Source organism: Camelus bactrianus, chromosome X, assembly GCF_048773025.1.
Source record: "Camelus bactrianus isolate YW-2024 breed Bactrian camel chromosome X, ASM4877302v1, whole genome shotgun sequence".
In the NCBI taxonomy this organism is placed as follows: domain Eukaryota; kingdom Metazoa; phylum Chordata; class Mammalia; order Artiodactyla; family Camelidae; genus Camelus; species Camelus bactrianus.
In genome coordinates, this window is record NC_133575.1 from 93,048,333 (window position 1) to 93,069,886 (window position 21,554).

Here is a 21,554-nt window from a genome sequence, read left to right on the forward strand (position 1 = left end):
AAGTTACTTCAGCACATATTATAGCCATTCAAGAGAATGAAATTGTGGTAAGGGGGAACAATTAACCTGGAGATTTACCAGCACTCTCAGAGAACCAAGCTCTAATCAGATGTTTCACCTCTTAAAAAAGCCCGAACTTAAAAAACAAACAGTGCCAAACTCCTATAAAAGATTTTAAGTAAGTCCCATGTAAAGTCTGGGGGTACAGGTATCCTCAGTGTAACCTTGTTTAAACAAAACTCTGCTTTCTTCTGAGGAGCAACCTATCTCATTTTAAGGTGACAAGGACAGTGACTTTGGGGAAACACTTCTTTACTTGGGGAGGGGGGCGGTGCTAAATGAAATTAAGTCCTTAGTGTACGAACCCACTCATCTTTTAAGACATGGCACTTAAAGAAGCCTCAAGATTCTACACTGAACCACATGAATGGGTTAGTTTCACCTAGCAGCAACATCCTTAAATGTGCTTAATACTTTCACTTAAGTCCATTTCTGCTTCAAAGTAGAACCACATTAAATTGGTCTTTATTTGGTAGGTTAGCTTTACATAATTTTTTTCACCCTACTGTGGCTGGGTACCTTAAATATTGACAGTTAATCATACTTAAAAAGATTAAGGTGAGATTGGGAATGTGCAAATTTATTATTTTTTTCTTTTGTACACCTCCTGAGAAACACTATTCCCAATCTCTTTCACGGGATAATCCTTTTAAAACCTTACAGTAGTCAACAAGCTGACCTCCAAAGCAACATAGCCATGGTCAAAGGCACCACAAACCATTCATTCCAAAGTTTAATGCTAATTTGCCTTTTCCTTTACAATTTTTTGAAACAAATGCCACAGGATGCCTCTGCATATTCATAATTTATAACAATAATTACATAAAACAGATTTGCAAGGTCCCCTTTCAAATGGCAGATTTGAACTTCAATCTTCAATTCTGCACTTGCTGGTGTGGAGAAGAGGGTCTGATGAAGAACCAAAGTTGTAATTAAGAGTCCTTTATTTAGGAACCATCTCTAGCTTCAGGAGTTACTCATAGCAAAGTGAATACGCTGTATACTATTTAAAAAAGAGTCCCAACAGAATGCATGAAATTTCCATTCATTTTGTAATCAAAGGGGAGGGAAAAAATCTAAAAAGATCTGTGAGCCTCAATGCTATATATATATATATATATATATATATATATATATATATATATAAGGCAGAGTTAGTTCTTCAGTGTAATATACTTAAGTAATTCAAATAAAACTTGAAACTGCTCATGTACCTGTGCAGGTTTGATGGCAAGGTTACTGGCTTAAAATGACTGCTGTTTCAAAGAAAGGGAAAATACGGGAACCAACAAAAAGGGTACAAAGTAGGACAGCAAGGTTGTTAGCAGTTCATTCTTGCCAAACCCGTTTCTCAACATATTTTATTCTCAAGCAGAGTTAAGTGACTTCACCCTAATGCCACATCAATACTGAGGCTGATCTAAGAAGTTAGGAAATCTAAGCCTGGAAATCGAGAACCAGACATATACTTGGCCCAATTATTTGGGAGCCTTAACTGTAACTACATTATTCTGTTCGGTTGAACCTATTAGATAAACCAAATTTATGTAACATTTCCCTACTCCACTGACCCTAAATCATTTTGGGAGGAGGAAAGAAATGTGAAGAGAGAAATGAGATTTCATACCAAAGCCACTCTTACTCAAGAGACTTGAAGGCTGGCTTTTCTAATGCATTAATTGAATCATAGCTTCTCAAAGTTGGGATGAGCCTTGTATGTTAAAAAAAATCCTATAAAATCTATAAACATTTTAGCTTAGTTTCCTTTGTCATTGTTAAAATATTAAGTGCCAAAATAAAATACACACCTCATTTCTCTTCCTACCAACACTAGGAAAGGCCACACACTGTAGGAAGAAAAAGTTAGTGGAAAGCAAATATCACAAACTGTGTTAATCACTGTAAATCACTAAAAGTTACAGAGATCCAGGTATAAAAGTTAATCCCTTTACATTTTAAACATCAATTTAACTACAATGCCCAGCTTCTTAAAGTAAAATATAAAAAAGGGGAAAGCAAATTGTTCATTGTTCATTACATGTCAAGTGTGGTGCTAAATGCTTTAAGACACTGCAAACAACCTAATTGTTCTAAATATCAATTCATTAGAGGTGTTTAACTATCAATATTAATATTCATCTCTATTTATATTTGATTTATCTGTGATACAAAACCAAAATCATGTAAAAGCAAACAGCCTGGGATTTGGTTGCAGCCAGCATGTTGGTCCATAGGAAAAACGTGATGGGTGGCTGACTGGCCGTTCCCATCTGCTAAGTCATCATGTCCATCCACATGTGCTCTGATGTTGAAATATTTTGTGCAAACACCACTTCCCCTCTCCAAAGGCCCAAAGTGTCACTACTAGGCTGCTGCTCAGAAATAAGCACACTACCATTTTGATCAACTTTGGCTCCTTTTTATTCAGGAAGCATACACTAAGTCTTTTTATACGTTTTTTTTTACATTCCAGAAATAAGCAAAAATAGCAGTTTTAAATATGTTACAAAGTTGGCTTTTTGGGCTAAATAAGTTTTCTGAGAGAGGGACCAGCCAACTGACCTTTTCATCAAAGCACCAGTGTATGCTCAGTCTTTTACCAAGCTCCACCACAGCTGTGGCTGCCTTGGATGTGCTGTACATCCAAACCATGTGAAAGCTATAATGGAGAGTTGCTGTGAGTCTCTCTGCAAGGCACCAAGAACAGACAGTTCCAGCTTCCTTTCTTCAGATTGAATCAAAGTTTGGGAAACTTTTCAATTGCTCTCTCAAACAGTGCTCTCTCAGCATGAAGACTAGAATTTGTTAAAACTCATATATCACAAGATACAGTAAATCACTTCCAATATTCTGGAAACCACATGGTAGAAGTTATAAATAAATGAACACTAAAATTACTTTAAGAAAGTTTTACATCATTTAGTTGGTAAGGACATTTACACGTACAGCACAATTTACTGTTAAACATTCTATAACTGGCTTCACAGAAAGATGAAAATAGATAATACAAAATGATCTGACATTTTCAGTTAAGTCTGGAATTAAGATTGTAGTTTTATTGTAGTCAGTATCAACTTTATATATTGTTGCAGATTGCTGTGATATGCCCTTTAAAATGGGAATTTCTTTTTGGGGTGAAATTCCATTTAGATATATGTTCTTGCTTTGTACAAACTACTAAAATCTGAGGGACACAGCAATATCAAAGACACAAACAGTAACTGCACAATATCATCTGCTGGATTAACCTAATACAAGTGGACAGGATTCTTCAGGTTCCAATATCTAATAAAGCACTATATGAAATGAACAAGGTGAAACATCTTATGAATGAATATACTCTGCAACCAGAACATGTATTATTTCTTTAATTCACAATCTGCCTCATTGGGCATTTACAAAACAAGTTAGTAAGGTCTCAATTTGCTTGAGGCATCACAAGCTCATAATGCCCCACTTGGCCTTCCTGTTTGAGCTGATCTAGTAAGTCTTCCTTCCGTCTTTTTCTACCCACCACCAGGTACCTATCATGGCCGACCCCATGAGACTTACTCTTAAGACCATACTTCTGGGCAATCTGATGTATTTGCTTCCGCTCATCATTAGTCAGCTCTGTAGAGAAAGTTAAATCCGTGTGGCTCTCGGAGCGGGCATAGTTTCTGATGATCTGTTCAATATCTCTCTTGGCAATTTTATTTACCCTCTCTACATCAAGACCGAGCCCTTCCCGCTTATGCTGCTCTTTGACAGAGATTGGCTCCCGAATGCCCTCGCCAGACTTACCTAAACCCCCACCCGTCCAACCCATCTTTCTCAGCAGCTGATTTCCAATGTTATCTTCTTTGATTTGTTGTTTATAAGCCTCCTCTGCTGAGCGGCCCTGAATTTCATTTCTTGAAATCACATCTTCAATAGCTCCTTTCTTCAAGTTGTTAATGACAGTCGGCTGGGTCTTTTTGAGGGTTTTCACAGCTTCCCCAGCAGCTTCATATTTGACAGTTTTCTTCACTCCAACTGCTTCTGCAATTACTTCACTCTCTAGAATTACCTTACATTTCCATCGGAGGCCTGTCATTCTTTCATACACATATTCAACTGTCATTCGGTTAAACTGAGCTGTGTCGTTCAGCGTGCACACAGGATTCGAAGAATTCTCGTAAACTACGAGATCCTTTATATCTTTCTTCTTTCCAGATCCCCTGGGTGAAGAGCCTGTTTGGCATTGTGAACTTTTGACTGATGGGTAAGTGGGTTGTGTTTTTTGAAGGATTTTCAAAGCCTCATCAGCAGCTGCATGTTTACTTGTTTTTTTGGTTCCATAACCTTCAGCTAAGCAGTGGTCTTGCAAAAACACTCGACAACGCCATGTACGATTTGGCATCATCTCATATTTGTATTCAACAGACATTTTGTTGTATGAGGCAGAATTGTTAAGGATACCAATTGCATCGTTTGCATTTTCCGTAAGGATAAAATTGGTCCAGTGTTTGGCGGAAGCATTAAAAATCGGCTGCCCAGAAGCATCTTTAGCCAGCACCACCAGCTCTTCTGGTGGTTTCAGAGCCGGAGGAAATTCATATGAAGGCATGCCAACCTGACATACCACAAGGTCCTCTCCAATCGTGTGCTTGAATTTCCGTCGGACAACCCTAACTTCAATACGTTTCTGCAAGAGTTTCACAGCTAGCTCAGTAGCTCGATCCCTGGACCCATTCTTGCTGCCAGCATAACCTGTAGTTAAGTAGATATTTTGACATCTAACTTCACAAGCATAACCATCTGTTAGAAGTTTCTTATTTTTGGGGATGTCAGCAGGAGAGATTTCTTTTAAAGGAGCGTATATATATTCAGGATTTGTCTTACATGCCTGAATACAACGAGTTAACATGTATGTATAATTAATTTTATCAGATCCAGAAGTCATCTCTGGATTAGAAAGGTTCTTCCAGATAGTTGCTGTTAATTTTTCAATAAAATACTGCTTCTCAGCCACCACTGACTCAGGAAATGTCTGTGATGGTGAAGGCTCAGGAGCTGACTGAGAGTTTGCCTGCTGTGATGTGCTGCTGGGGGCAGGGTTCCCACTGTCAAAATACATGTTGGCTGTTACAGGCTGGTCTTTTGTGAAAATAAATCCTGACGAATCACAGTACTGAGAATTCCCATCTTGTATACTGAAAGAGTCTTGAGTATAATCTTGGTAGATGTCTCTTGGCATGCTGGCAAAATGTGTTTGTTCATTTGCCTCTTTTGTTTGAGGGCCATAAGGATCTTCCTGTCTTTCATCTTTTGAACTACTAGCTACAAAATGTACAGGCTCAAAACGAGGTCTCACATGGCATTTGGAACCGGCTTGCTTTTTAGGAGGATTTTGACCTATAGAATGAGTGAAATTTACAATTCATTAAAAAGGGAATATTTCAAAAGAACCAAGCAGGAAAATAGTACCAACCATATTATTTTTGCAAGCTGTATTGTTGGTACAAGATACTTCCCATCACAAAAAACTTCAGGTCATTTAGGTGAAGGGACTCAAATATCAATGGAAGATTCCAGCATAAGGAGGGTTGCTCCCTGTCCTTCCACATGTAGGGGAAGAGACTTGATAGAAAATATGTCACTGACTCAAGTATGCAGGTCACCACCACGCATGACTGATAGATGCTTCTGCATCTAATGAGTTAAAGCAAGGTGAAGTGTACTGAGTAAGAAGTGGTTCCACTACATCTCATACCACCTGTGCTGAACAGCTCCCTTCTTAAGGACTACAAATGGAACAGATGGCTCTAATGCAACAGAGGAGATGACCACAGGCATTTACAAAGCTTTTTTTCTCTTTTGTATCAAAAGTGAGTGATTCTGTGATGGTGCTTTACATGGTTGTGACTAAAAAATCAAATAAAAACAATTGTCAAAAGATGCCAAAGGTTTTCAACTCCAAAATCATAGTTCTGACCTATTCTACACAAAAAGGTATCTGCTGTATTTTATTTCTAGAACAAACAACAGCTGGAAACTAATGATTTATGATGGGTATCAAATTTAAAGCTATGGAAGAACCCTCAGTTGAGGCTATACCAGACACTAGAGCTTTCTCCCTTTTACACTGTTTAGTAGAAAGCTGGTCCATCTTGGACCCATCCAACAGCATTTAGTTACTTAGATGCTCAAATGATCAGAGTATAAGGTTGTTCTATTTAGAGGGAGGTTCCATGGCATGGACTTCAAGGATAGCATTAGAATGTGAGTTCAGTATTCTTAGTTTTCAGTTCTATTTATCATCCTCAAAAAAAAAAAAAACTATCCATAACTAAAAGTTAAAACTCTTTTACATCTGTGTAAGATCCAATGTTACCAATGTTGTTTAAAATCATACACCACACTCAGATCTTTTAAGAAAAAGCCACACTTTCTCTTTAAACCCCACCTTCCAGAAACAAGTATACTCACCATCACATGTTGAGAGGTGACGTTTTTGACCTTTGGAAGGTTTGGACAGCATCAAGTCATATGATGGCATCTCCCCAATATCAATACCTTCAGCCATTTGGAGAATTTTTTCCATCAAGCGTGGGCTGTACCTATTTAAATTAATATAATCTACAGTTAAAACAGATAAGAATGCAGTTTTTGAAAAAGCTTCTAAATGAGCCACCTTATAGTTACTCCCACAGGACTTTATCAACAGAGTATCTTGGCTATAAAACTGGAGAATCTACCCTAAAATACTTACCTATCAAATGAGTAATTATGTTACTGTCATTAGAAGACATACAAACATAAAAATCAAGAAGTTTAAGTGAAGATCTTATCTTTAATTTGAATTGAAAGTAGCCATACAAACTTATAATTTGTTTTTCTCTATCATATATGTATATTATATATAAATAATTATATTAATATACTTATAGAAGTATTAAGAATGTTAACAGCTACTGGGTTGTTAACATCCAGATTTTGGTTTCTATTATTTCCCACAAAAAGGAATCAGGGTCCTGAGAGACATGGTTGGATCCAAGTCTGGGGAAAGAAATGTACAAGGTGCACCTGGGAGATATTTTTGTGCCTGGAAACAAGGAAGCTATCAAAGACCTCAGGGGTTGTGTCAAATGGACTCAGAAGCCAGTCTGAATAGATTTCTACTGGCAAAGTGAGCCACCTTGAGTATCAACAAGAACAATAACCAAAGTGGACTGAGATACATCAAATAAGTTAACACTCCATTAGTTCATAATGATAGTTACAAACTCATTATTGATTACCTTTGGAGGATGGCAGGGAATCAACTCATTATTCAAAAAACAGGTAATATTAAAGGAAGAAACCAAGCACTCATCCAGCATTTTCCTGTACAAAATGTACCTCAGAGCAGCTAAAGAGTTGATAAGGAAAATCTCTTTTATAGAAGTATTCCAGCTAATAAATGAAGGAATGATAGACTACTGCCATTCTGCAACCCATAATGCAGCAATAAATGATCATCAATGGCTGCTGAAGCTATCAAGTGAAAAGTTGATGGGAAAGAACCCAGAAATAGACCCACACAGACATACTCAACCATTGACAAAGTTGCAAAAGCAATTCAATGGCAGGACAGCCTTTTTCAACAAATGGTGCTGGAGCAAGTGGGCATCCATAGGCCAAACAACCAACCAACCTCAACCTCACACCTTACAGAAAAATTAACCTGAAATGCATCACAAACTTATATGTAAAATGCAAAACTAAGAAGCTTTTATTTAAAAAAAGAACAGGAGAAAATCTTCAAGATCTAGGGCTAGGCAAAGAGTTCTTACACTTGATGCCAAAAGCATGATCCATAAAAGCAAAAATTAATAAAATAGATGCCATCAAAATTAAAAACTTTTGTTCTCAAAAGACCTTGTGAAGATGAAAAGACAAGCTACAGACAAGAACAAAAGATATGAACAGAACATTTCACCAAAGAGGATACACAGATTGCAAATAAGCACACAAAAAGATGTTCAACATCGTAAGTCAACAGAGAAATGCAGTTTAAAACCACAATGAGATATCACTACATACCTCTCAGAATGGCTAAAGTGAAGAATAGTGACAACACCAAATGCTTACAAGGATGTAGAGAAACTGGGTCACTTACACGTTGCCAGTGGGAATGTAAAATGGTATAGCCACTCTGGAAACAACTTGGAAGTTTCTCATAAAATTAAATGTGCAATTACCACACAACCTTGCAACTGCACTTCTGGGCATTTAGCTCAGAGAAATAAAAACTTATATTCACACAAAAACCTGTACACAAATGTTCATAACAGCTTTATTTGTAATAGACAAAAACTGCAATCAGCCCAGATGTCCTTCAACAGGTGGCTAAACTCTGGTACTATATACACCATGGAACACTTCTCAGCAATAAAAAGGAATAAACTATGATACAATATTGTGTACGAATGGGAAGGAGAGGATGTAGTTATAAAGGGGCAACGTGAGGGATTCTTGTACTGGAACTTCAATATCTTGATTGTGGTAGTGGATACACAAATCTACACATTTGATAAACTGTATAGAATACATACACACACACACACACACACACGAGTACTACTAAAACTAGGGGAAACTGCGTATTATCAATGGATTGTAACAATGTTATTATCTTGGTTGTGATATTATACAATAACTTTGCAAAATGTTGTCACTGGAGGAATCTATAATTATCGCAATAAAAATTTCAATTAAAAAAAGTTGGTGGGGAACTTATAATCTTATCACTAAAAATGGACATGTGTCCCTGATGTGATATGATAGGATAGAGATCTATAAGGTGTTCCTGCCCACCAAATAATTGAACCCAAACTTAATCAAGCCCCTAACTCCTAGAAACACATTAAACACCACAAGAACATAGCCAGCCAAATCCAGAATGAAGGAAACACTATGTGACAACCCAATTTCTTCATCAAATAAACAGCATGAAAATAAAAGGAGAAGGGAACAATTATAGGTTATAGGAGACAGGTCAACAAAATATAATGTGAATCAAACAAACCAACTGCAAAAAGACATCCTGAGACAAATGGAGAAAGCTGAACATGGTGTAGGCATTGGATGATTTTAAGAAATTATTGTTAATTTTGTTGATTATAAATAATGGTATTATGACTCTATTTTTAAAAATTCTTACTGGTACAGACATATACTGAGGTATTTGCAGGACAAATGATGTCAAGATTTCCTTTTTTTTTAAGTGATGCTTTTTTTTCTGGTTGAAAAATTTAAATTTTTTTTTCTTTTTTAAGTGATACTTTCTTTTTTTAAAAAAAATTGCGGGGTAATTAGGTTTATTTATTTTATTTATTTATCTCTTGGTAGAGGTACTGGGGATTGAATCCAGGACCTTGTGCACACTAAGCAGGCACTCTACCACTAAGCTACACCCTCCTCCACAAGATTTTCTTTAATATACTCCAGACTACCTCCCACAAAAAACTAGGGGCAGAATAAATTAATGAGAAAGGTAGCATGACAGACTGTTGATAATTGCTGAAGTTGGGTGACGGCACATGGGTGTTCAGTAAACTCTTCTACTTTTCTGTGTATTTGATTTTTCCATAATAAAAAGCTTTAAAATACACAATTTTAAAAAGTGCCCCTTATGAAGTAGATTGGCTGCTTGATAGAATATCAATTTCCTTCAGAGAAACAAAAATATGAGCTCAAGTGAAGTTTTGATTATCATGGGGATCTACTCACCCTTCCTACCTTCAGAGCCTTTCTCGGCCTATAACAAAAAAAGACTCTGGGTGGCTTTTGGGACGAAAGTTCTAAAAATGAGTAACTGTCACACCTCTTAGTGAATGGGTTCTGAACTTGGAGGATAATATTTTCCATTTTCAGCACGATAGAAGCATGATAGTTTCCACACCTATCAGATGTCTTTCCTTGCAAAACAGAGAAGTCAAGACATGGTGGCCTTCATGACAGATCACCTGGAAGCTAGCCCAGTTGTAACCCACACTTCCTGCTGATAATTGTTGCTGCCAACACCAGTATTTAAATGCCAAGAGTACTTTTATTTTCATTTACTCTTATCTAAACATTGAAAAGTACAGCCTAAAATGTCACACTTTCTATCACTTCCATTCAGATCTGGGAGTCCAGTTTCCAAGGTATGAGATGAAAACAACAGATTATGAAAATGAGATGAAGTCTTAAATCTCAAACTGGTAGTGCCACTTTTGCTACCAAAATTGGTACGACAACCATGCCACTCACCTTGAATTGTGGTCAGAATTCTCCAGACCTTCAATTATAGCCTGATCCCAAATATGGTGAACAACTTTTAATGATAAGAGCTGCCACAAATTGTGTACCCATAACGTGCGCAGCATGTGCCACCCCCCACCATGACTATCTTTCAGTATAGGTTTACTATACCCATTTTACAGATGTAGAATTTAAGATTCACAGAGGTTAAGGGTCAAACTCATGATTACACTGCTAGTAAGTAGCTCTGCTATTTTCCTGATTGCAAAGCTTAAATTTTTTAACAGCTTTATTGAGATATCACTGTCATATAAAAAAGTGTATTATATATTTAAAACGTGCAACTTGATACTGTTGTGAAGTCCAAACTCACTCTGATCACTGTATGAAAAGCCAATAAATTAGGAGATGAGGTGTTGGGCATGTGGGCCATACAGTGTGCTCGAACACCGCATCCGGGGCCCACTTCATTCATGCTCACTTTTCTCTCAGGTTTCTTCCAGTGTTAGTAATGATTATACCTACTTACTGTTCCCTATTCATTACATCTGCCACAAAATTCAACATCACCCATAGGCTATAAAAATAAACTTTTGTGGAGGTTGCCAACACAGTCATCTTCTCAGTCCTTTAATAGAAAGTCATAATACCGAAGAAGCCCAACCAGCTCAAACAATAATGAAAAAGACTATATAGTGCCTAACACTTGACTATTCAAAGAACAATGCAAATATTAATCTTTTTTATGAGTCTCTATTTTTTATTGCAGTATAGTCAGTTTACAATGTTGTGTCAATTTCCAGTGTACAGCTGCAAATATTCATCTTTGCATCAATCTTTAATACAAAGACCACTAGGATTTTAGCCTCATTTCTAAAATTCTCCAGAGAGTAGCTTTCCAGGGATAAAGAAGTGTTTCCACAAATTTGATATAAGCCAAGGCAGTAAAGCTTTCATTACAGTTCTCCATAGTATATTTTTTTGTAGTAGAATTAAAACACCTTTACTCCAGACACTTTAGAGAATCCACCAAGAAAAGCACCTACAAACCCAACCACTGATAACTTCATTAACAATTAATATTTGGGGGTTTACTTTTTATTCCTTTTCCTATGCTTTCCATACCACCTCCCTCCTAAAAAAAATACTAACAGGTTATCTATATTGTTTTGTAATCTGCTGGGGGTTTTGTTGTTGTTTTTCTTAATTTACTATGTCATAAGCTTTTTCTCCATGTCATTACCACATGAGTTTTAATGGCTGTGTAGTTTCTATCTTATGGGAGACCATGATGTAAAGTACTATTATGGCAAGTCTAATATAGTAACTTTAAGATACATGTATATTATATAGTTAAGTCTGTTAATTCACCCATTTGGTTATAAATGCTTAAAAGAAAACCAAAAGGCCCAGCAGGTCTTTAAGGTTTTCAAAGGTAGCTTATTATGTACCAAGCTTTTGGAAATCAGGATGCTATTAAACTGTCCCATGATACCTAGCATACAATAAGATGAGTTCTAATGGACAAAGACATCTGACCTTGTGAATTTTACATTCTTGAACAAAGACAGGCACATTTAGATGCATACTTATAATACACAATGACACCTGACATTTAATAAACATTCAGTTTTAGATGCTTTTGAAACATTTTAAAATTTATTAAACTGCTCTCCTAGGTCCTAATAAAAAAAAGCTTAGGTTTAAAAACTAAGCAAAGATTAAGATTTCCAAGTATAAAATTATTTACACACAACTATTCATAAACTCCTAACATCATAAGTGAATACCATACAACCAAGATTATTGATTCATCTTTCAAAAGCTCCCACTCATACTTCATTAGCTGGTGACTGATGCAGTCTACCTACTAAGTGTAAAGTTGGTTTCACAACATGAGCCCAGCCAGCATCTACCTTCCAAACACCAGTCTCATATCAACAAGGAAGAGACAAATAATCAAGGTGGCAAAGCCAGTTTCATTTTAGGATATATTTTCTCTATTAATTAGTATCTCATCAAAGGTCAATAGGCCAGGTTTTCCGTTTCTAATACCATTGATGAAGAATGATTTGAAAACTGAATGCTGCAGTTAAACAAACATTCTGCTATATTAAAAATATATATACATTATCGGCAATTTCAAGTAAAGATTGCACAGCTCCCTCAGCATTCATATGAATGATTATGCTATAGGTGTAGTTGATCAGAAGACTGTACTAACTTTTCATTAGCCACAAGATATATCTTAGAAATTGCCTGCAGAAAACAATCTTGACAGGTTGTTTACTTTTATGAAACAGGAAAAAAAGTGAAGAGAAATAATTTCAGCTTTTTGAGCTTCCTGGTTGCCTGGACTATGAGGATTAAAAAAATGGTCAAAAAGCAGATTGGAAAACATTGTTTTATTTTATCCTATAAGGTAATGGTTATATAGCCCCTGGATCAGCATTTCCTGATCACCGGTATTGCCTGGAACTTGTTAGAAAAGCAAATTCTGGAGTTCTACCTCACACCTATAGAATCAGAAACCGTGGGGGTGGAGCCCAGCAATCTGTGTTTTGACAAGCCTAATATGTGATTCTGATGCTTACTTAAATCTGAGAAACACAGAGTCAGGAAGATATTCAAACAAGTTCAGTGAAAATCACCACTATCACCAAAAGGAATGAAACATGGTTTGCCTCCCTGCACATTTGAGCTCCTCCTGGCCTGGTCTTATTTATAATCAAGCAGTTTTCAAATATATCCTTGAGCTAGGAGTTATTTCAGCCCCAGCCAAATCAGAACACAGAAAAGTCCTGCGAGTGGGAAACAAAGTACAGAGTTCCCTTCTTGCTACTATTTACAATCTGTTCTAAAAGTTAAGGGACAAACTTTGAACAACAAATTGATAATTTGAGTTTAGAATGGGCTGTGTCACCATGTATTCTGCAGTTCCCTTGTGAGAAAAGAAGAGTCTTCTGTCACAGAAGAATAGACCAGAAAACAAGAGCTCTGCCAACATCAACATTGACAAGTATTGGAATATAGATTTTATCCACCTGAAGACAACTAACATAAAGCCTGCTTAAAGTGGAAGACTGCACTTGGCCCCTAGCTTCCAAGATTCTTTATTGTCCCTTCCTTTTCTCTTACATGGAGGTTATCAGATATAATGCAAACATCACTCTTCATTTAAGCTAGTTGATAATGCTATAGCAATTCTTGAATTGACTGAATAACTGCAATGTAACATGACAAGTGCATGCACACATACACAATGCCCTGGATGCCTGAGCTTTTAACACCAACTACCACTGGCTTGTGTTTTTTAATGCCCTTGTTATGCACAAGGCTGCTGTTTTTGGAATGAAATCCTGAGGTACATATAATGATGTGGTTTGTGTCTGTTACTTGCTTCACTCCTGGTCCGTCCTTCCCAAACACAGCAGCTGTCTCAGTGGGAAGAGCATCAGAAGACCTGGGTCCTGGCCCCAACTGCGGGACTTTGGAAAAGTCACTTAACTTCTTGGCCTCCATTGATTCAGCTGTAAAAATGAGACACCACCCAATTCCCAAGGTTGTTGTATTAAGTGAGAGACATAAATATTTTAAGTATTTTGTACATTACAAAGCTATATTCATCTGTTTACTCCACACATATTTCCTGAGTGGCTGTTATGAAGAAGGCACTCTTCTAGGCACTGAAGATAAAGGCAGGAACAAGAAGCAAAAGCCCTTCCCCCATTCTAGTGGGAAAGTAAGATTTATCATTAACACAAAGGAGAGTTATTCTCCTTCCCCATGTAACTCTTTTTTTTAAGGGTTCAGATTCCCCCATGGCCTTCTTAAGATTAAGGAGACCTATGATTACAGGATAAAGGTACCTTTTCAACTGCCAGAACAATATCGTTAAGTGAAGGTCAATTAGATTTATCTGACTTGATTAATTACTGAGGCTTCCCCAGTTGTAACCAGTTCCTCCAGTGAAATAATCATTATCTAACTAACCTAGAGAAGACAGAAAAAATAATGTGTTATGAAAGCAAAACAAAGTGTCACACTGGATGCTGTGCTCAACAATTAAGCATTAACGGTAGATAATTCAATTTTTCTGTATCTGTTACAGTCATTCCTGGAACTGAACTGGCTGAATTTTATCTGATCATTTTCCAGAATTTCTCATCCTTCCTAATAAAAAATTCACCGTGAGGCAAGTGTCAAAAGAAAAAAGAGGAGGAGGAGGAGGAGAAGAAGGAGAAGAAGCAGAAGCAGAAGCAGCAGCAGCAGCAGCAGCAGCAGCAGCAGCAGCAGCAGCTTCTCAGTCTATCAAACGAATGATTAGTCTGGTGTAGGACCCATTTGGGGGTTCTGAAGGACAGTGGTCCAAGTAGTCTGTTTTAAAAAAAAATGCGTTGAAATCATACTGCGGTCTCCATTGAATGCAAAGAGCTTTCAAAGAGGCCTGTTCAGAACACGCACCAGGTTCTACGAAAGGGGTGGAAAACAAACACACGCACACCTAAAACCTCACGCAGATGTCAAATGTTAATCCTTCTGATCACATTTAAGGCGAAAGGAGGGCAGTCTGTTTTTATAGTAGATATATCCATTTCTTTGTTTGCATCCAGACACATTATGCGCAAATCTACAAGCCAGGCGGACCCTGCGGCTGAGAGACCTCTTACAAACGGCCTCCCCAGAAGACAGTAAAACCGAGCTGGGGGCTGGTGTTGTTTAATTTAATGAGGATGGAAACAGAGAACAGTCAGGAGACCACTAGAATTAGAACCGCAGAGTCCCCTTCTTCTCCCCTCAACAGACCCTCGAAGCCCCGACTGTCTAATATTCTCTGCGGATACCGCATCCTTAGACGGTCCTACGCAGGTCCGAGGTTCTGCTGTTCATTTCCCACGCCCTCCAAAACCACCATCACAATGACTACCTCTCAACAATCCTATCCCTGGCGGTGCTTTATCTCCAACACTGGTCCTGAAGGGGCCGCTCCCCCGATCCCCGCACCCTTCTAGCTGTTTGATCATCCCCTTCCACCTCGCTTGGCCAACCCCCACCCCTCCCCGGGCCAATAGTGAGCCCTCTGGAGTCCTCCAGCATCTCCAAATCTCCAGCCTCTAAGCCCTCATCATACCCCGCCTCTGTCCCTATCCCGACCCCTATCACCGATCCCTCTACCCAGGTCCCTACCCCGACCCTCACACCTTACTCACCTGCAGCCCAGGAAAACGTGGTTGGTCCAGGCAGCCGAGAGCGCAAGGAGCTGGTCTAGGGCAGCCCCGGGATAGCTGTGCAGGTGCCGACAGATGAAGCTGCGCCGCAGAGCCCACTGCCAGTCACTTTCGTGGCTATAGCGCCACTGCTCCAGCACTGGCTCGGGCGGGGGCGGCGGGAGCGGCGGCAGCGGCGGCGGCGGGAGGGGGGGCAGCGGCGGCGGCGACAGGAAGTCGCCCCCCAACAGCAGACGTCCGCCAGCCATCTCCGCCCCCAAACAGGGACCCCAGGGATGAAGCCGACTCCAGACCAGGAGCTAGAGGGAACAGGGGTCGGTGGGAGTGGCCGGGTGAGGAGGGGCACGCCGAAGCGCGAAGACCAACTCTCAGGGGACTGGAGTGTGTGCGTGAGGGGCGACCGTTAAAAAGGAAAAGGCGAGCACAAGCCCACGTCCCGGCAACCGGGGCGCACGCCCGCTACACTCCTCCAACTCGTGGAGGAGCAGGAGGAGGGCGCCCACCGCAGTCACACGCGCGCCAGGGAGGCCAAGCCAAGCCCTGAGCGCCGCACCTCCAGCGAACCGCAGACTCACGCGCTGCGCGGGGAAGGAAAAAAAAAAAAAAGACACCAGCACGCTCTGCTCCCCCTCCTCTGAGCTCTAGCCTACCTACCCGCGTGCCGCCCCGAGGTTGTGAGGCCAGTGCGCGTGCGTCGCGGCTGTTCCCTAACTTCAAAATCCCGTCGCCGGATCTCGCGCGACGTACATCTTTTCCCCCGTCTATGACGATTACGGCCTTTGACGCACTATCGTAACAAGCGGGGGGCGGGGCTCCGGGAAGGGAATTTGGGAAGATTCTCAGCGGTTCGGGAACATGGTTCTGTTAAGTCCCTGAAAGGCTCCCTCAGGTGATTGTTGGCAGCAATGGCTCGCCTGACGCTTTTCTCTGGGTTTCTGAGCGTTGCAATAGTGGGACCGTGTCTTTTGGGAGGGTCTTGGGTTTGAAATGGATTTTACACATTTTTTTTAATGTCAGCTCTGTGAGGCGCCTTTTCTTCAGAGGACAGCTTGAAAAGCTCTGTGCGTCTTGCATTATTAGCTTTGTTTTTTACTGTGAAGTAATAAAAGTGAAATACTTGTAAAGAAAATCATTCAGAGCGCCACTTCTCATATCGTCCATACACCATCCCAATTGCTGACAAACACAGACATCGTGTTTACACAGTTCTGATCGTGATTTCAAATAATTCTGTATTAACTATTAATTTAAAACGTGTAGAATATTACAAAATACAAAAGCCCCCCCCCCCGAAAGAGGGTTAAAAGGCTGCACAGGAGCAAATGGCTCAGTTACACTGTAGGCAAACGTTGCTACTCCACCCGTGGATCTGCTCCAGCCTGATCCCTCAATCTGTGTCTGCCAATCTGTGCTGTGAAAGTAGTTAATGAATGAGTGTCGGGGAATTTACACAGCACCTACTGTGTGCTCAAAATAGTCAATACAAGGGAAAAAGAAACTGGGTTTTCTTTGTAGTCCTAGAGCTGATTAGTGTTGTTGGGGAGAAATAGTCCTGCATACAACTCAACGTCCCAGGGCAGCAGGACAATTGGATGAGGTGGCTTTGACCCATTGTCCTCTTTTAACTCTTTAATGACATAGTTCTCATTATGTGACACATCTTATGTGTAGGGATGTGTTGGGCTGAGAAGAGCAGAAGATTAAAGCATTTTCCACAGTTTTAAAATGATTTATTTCCATGCCTGTCTCTCCCATTGCATAGGGAGGACATTGTCTCTGACTCTGTAGTAGGTATGTTTATTGAAGTAATGACAGTCTTTGAACTATCAGATCAAAGAACATGATACTAGAAGGGAAGCTTAGAGACTATAAATTCAAGTCATCCTTGTGCGAGTGAGAAAAATAAGGCCAGAGAGGTGTAGTGACTAGCTGAAGGCTGTAGAGACTGTTTGTGGCAGAGCTGATATCGGAATCTAGGTCCCCTGACTCCTCATCCAGTGTTCCCCCAGTCATTTGCCATTGCATTGCTCTGGTTTTTTTCTCCTCTTCCTCTTCACAGCATGTACTACCTTTTGAACTTTTTAAAAAATTTGACTGCCCCCTTCTCCTCCTCCCCCATCAGCTCCATGAGAACAAGGAATCATCTGTCTTGGTTTTAGCACCTACATCTGGCTCCTGTAGGAACTTCATAGATATTTGTTGAATTAAATGGATGATTGAATGAATGACGACTCATCATGTTGTCCCAAACTTGTGAAATTCATTTTCTTGGGGCCTACATTTTAAGCTGATTTCTTATTTTGCAGTTAGATTAATTGCAGCCTAAGCTGCTAACCTTCATCAAAATCATCATTGCAATCAATACACATCTTTCTTAGAAAAAGAGCTGAGAAAATAAAAATAAACTTCTCTCAGCTTGGATGAAAATCCTTCCATCATATAGGAACAAATAATTGCAATCTGACATATGAATTTGGATTACAAAGTGAAAGGCAATGAAATTGATGTTAGAGGCCATTTGCCCTGAAACAGCCATAACTGGAGTCCATTTGTAATTTCTTCTACGGGATAAGCAGTTTCACCTCTAGTAAATAAAACAAAAATTTGCATGATTCTCCATGACCTTCTTTCCCTGGTAATCCTTCTAATAAAAAAAAAATCCTTCAGCCAACCTATCTCATCCCATTCCCTTCTCACAAGCCACAGATGTTTTCTCAATGAGCAGGAATTGAAAACCCTAAGCAGAAGTAGATTATCTGAATAATGGTTGAAGAGAGGTGTAGGAGGGAGCTCTGATAACGGCAGCCGTTGCCATCCTAAAACCTCCTGTAATCATCCATCCTCCTCTCCGCCATCATCTATCTCCATTCTAACACAGGCTCCTGCCACTCTTCTTTACGCGAAACATACACACAGGCTGACAGCTTCTAGCTTCCTTCCCTGCCCTTTCCTGTGGGGGAGCCAGTGAGTGATGAGAGGAGGGAAACCTGGAACCTGGTTAAGCACCACCCTCATAAATTATCCCAGAAATTTGATCACCAAAAGTTCCTGACTAGAGTATTCTGCACTACAATATCCTCTTGAGGAATGGCTACTAATGGATTAAAAGCAATAACTAGGAGCTGGCCAAATCTTGGTAATTTGAGCACTAAAATTATTGAGGACAATAATGAGCCATTGAAAAAATAGGAGGCCATAAGTCCACAGTGATATCAAGTAGATAAAAAATGATGAGAGATTAATGAAAAAGAATATGAGAATGAATATATGTATGTATATGCATGACTGGGACATTGTGCTGTACACCAGAAACTGACACATTATAACTGACTGTATTTTAAATTTTTAAAAATGAAGGAGAAAGGAGAGCCTTTGCTTACAATAGAATACCATGTGCCGATTGGTAAATCTGCAGGGAATAATGGAGTTGGAAAATCATCATTTTGTAGATAGCTTCAGGCAAGAATTACCAATAGATGCTAAATCTAGGGGGAAATTTTTTGATAAGGAGTAGGATATTTGCATGGATTTATAGTTTCTCCTCACAGATTGTTTATTAGTAACAAAAAAGGAAGGGAAACAGCAATTATATAGTAGAGATATTGGGCAATACCTTAACTCATTGTTAAAATGAGAACACTTTTTTAAAAAAAAATGGGGCTTGAAAAATATCAATGTCATAAAAGACAAAAAAAAAAAGCTGTTTCAGATTAAAAGAGACTAAAGAAACAGGACACAATGGGTGATCCTAGACCCAATCTTACATGAGAAGAAAAAATTGCTATACAGTATACTATTCGATAGATTAAAGTTGTGTAAAAGTGTTAAATTTACTGAAGTTGGTAGCTGTGGCTATGTAAGAGAATATCCTGATTGTTAGGAAATACTCACTGGAATATTTAGGGGTAAAGGGCCATGAAACATGTAAATTACTTTCAAATGGTTCAGAAAAAAATGTTATGTACCTCTATCTATCTATCTATTTAGATACAGAGAGGTGGCAGGGGGAGAGAGAAAGAGAGAGAGTTTGAGCATAAATGATAAAGGAAAAGGGGTAAAATATTAATTGGTACGTCTGGGTCAAGAACATGTGGGTATACATTGTACTATTCTTGTGACTTAATTTCAAAATCAGGTATCTCAAAAGTACAATAGCTCCCTACATTGGTAAAGAATCTCAATCTAGCTACCACTTAGTCACTTTTTATTGTGTGTCCAGTGCTTTCCTGGGCCCCCTGGAGGGCTCTAAATGATGTTCCTACCCTTAGGAAGCTTAATATCTTTGGAGGAGTGATGTCCCTTAAGCAAGAAGCAGAGAAGATTATAAAATTTCAGCCAAGAAGTTCGAAAATGGAGAAGAGATCAGGAGAGGTGGATGGGGTCAAGAAAGGCCTCAAGGAGAAGGTAGGCCTGAACCTCGAAGGCAGAATTTAACTCAGTAGAGGCTATTTCAGACAATGTCAACAACTAGTTTGTGTAACTTAGGGAGAGGCCTATGCAGAGACTGAATGGACCAGAATGGAGACTGGGTATTAGGAAGTACTGGAAAATATGGTTGAGTAGATAAGATAGGGCCAGTGTGTAAGCTCCTTAAGAGCAATGTCTAACTGATTTCATGCAAAGTACCCCACGTAGCAGAGGGGACTTGGCCAAACCCATGGGAGGTGTTCAATACACTCTTACCATTTGATTAAGAAAATAATTTCATTAAGCCCCGAACCAAGACAAGGAGTTTGTCCCCAATCCTATACATAATAAATATTCATATAATTTTTATGGGTATTAAGCTGAGGGGCAGGGATCTTCTAAAGCCGAAGCCAAAGAAGCTAAGCGGTATTGCAGGACCTGGCTGGACATTGATGGAAAGTAGTAGGTCTGGGTGGCAAAACCACTGTGAGGCATTACTGTTCGAATGCAGAACTCTTTCAAGGGGTGTCCCCATTTTAGAAGAATGACCTTGCAAGAAAGGTGTCCTTTTAGCAAAGGGATGAATCTCCCAGAGTAGAGCATTTCAGACACAAAAGGATGCTTAACCTCAGTGCTTGCAACTGGAGTCCAAGTTGCTCAGCCATTTTGAGGGTATTAGAGGCTCGGTTCTCTCCCTAGAGGCAGTTAGCAACCTCACTGCTCAGGACCACCCCAGGAACAGGCTCTCAGCTCCTCAGCACACCCCTGCCCCCATCTGTGCTCTAGCAAAACTATATGCAAATTTTAATCAAACCCATCTCCCCACTAACTTGAATTAAAGTATCAGCCATTTGTCTTCATTTCTTTTGACCAGCCGGTCACTTCTAATACCTTTAGGCTCAATGATGCATCAACAAGCACCAAAATGCATTAGAGGTGGAGTTGGCAAACGGTGGCCCAGAGGCCAAATCTGGTCCCTCTGCCTGTGTTTGTATGACCCTCATGCTGAGTGGTCTTTACATTTTAATGGTTGGGGGAAAAATCAAAATAATAATAATTCAGGACATGAGAAACTGAAACTCACGTATGAATTCAAATTTCAGTGTCCATAAGTAAAGTTTTGGTGCACAGTCACACTCATTCTTTTATATATTATCAGTGGCTGGTTTTGTGCTGTAGTAACAGTTGAATAGTTGCAGAGGCCATGTAGCCTGCAAAGCCTGAAATATTTACCAGCTGGCCATTTAGAGAAAAAGTTTGCTGACCCTTGGCCTAGAGCAGTGGTTCTCAACTTGGGGCGATTTTGCTCTCCAGGGGGCTTTTGGCATTGTCTGGCGACGGTTTTGGTTGTGGCAAATGGGGATGGGGAGGTGTGGTGTGCTATTGACATCTAGTGGGTAGGGATGCTGCTAAACATGCTACAACGCGCAGGACAGACTCCACAACAGAGAATTACCTGGCCTCAGATGACAATACTGATGAGGTTGCCAAACAGTAGACTGGAAGAACCTAAGATAATTCTAGTGAAGGGGAAACGCCATCCTTAATAAGGATTCCGTTTACTGAACACCCAGATCTTTAGCTCATGGAACCTTCGCAATCACCCTGCAA

General features: G+C 39.6%; 1 protein-coding gene across 1 annotated transcript; it reads right to left on the minus strand.

The window, feature by feature from the left end:
* Positions 1–780: 780 nt before the first annotated feature.
* NKRF (NFKB repressing factor) lies at positions 781–16,239 on the minus strand. Its single transcript, XM_010947400.2, has 3 exons — positions 15,519–16,239; positions 6,511–6,641; positions 781–5,436 (listed from the first exon to the last, which is right to left on the minus strand). Exons 1-3 carry the CDS (start codon positions 15,782–15,784, stop codon positions 3,479–3,481), a joined length of 2,355 nt encoding a protein of 784 aa, XP_010945702.2. The 5' UTR covers positions 15,785–16,239; the 3' UTR covers positions 781–3,478.
* Between the last annotated feature and the right edge of the window lie 5,315 nt (positions 16,240–21,554).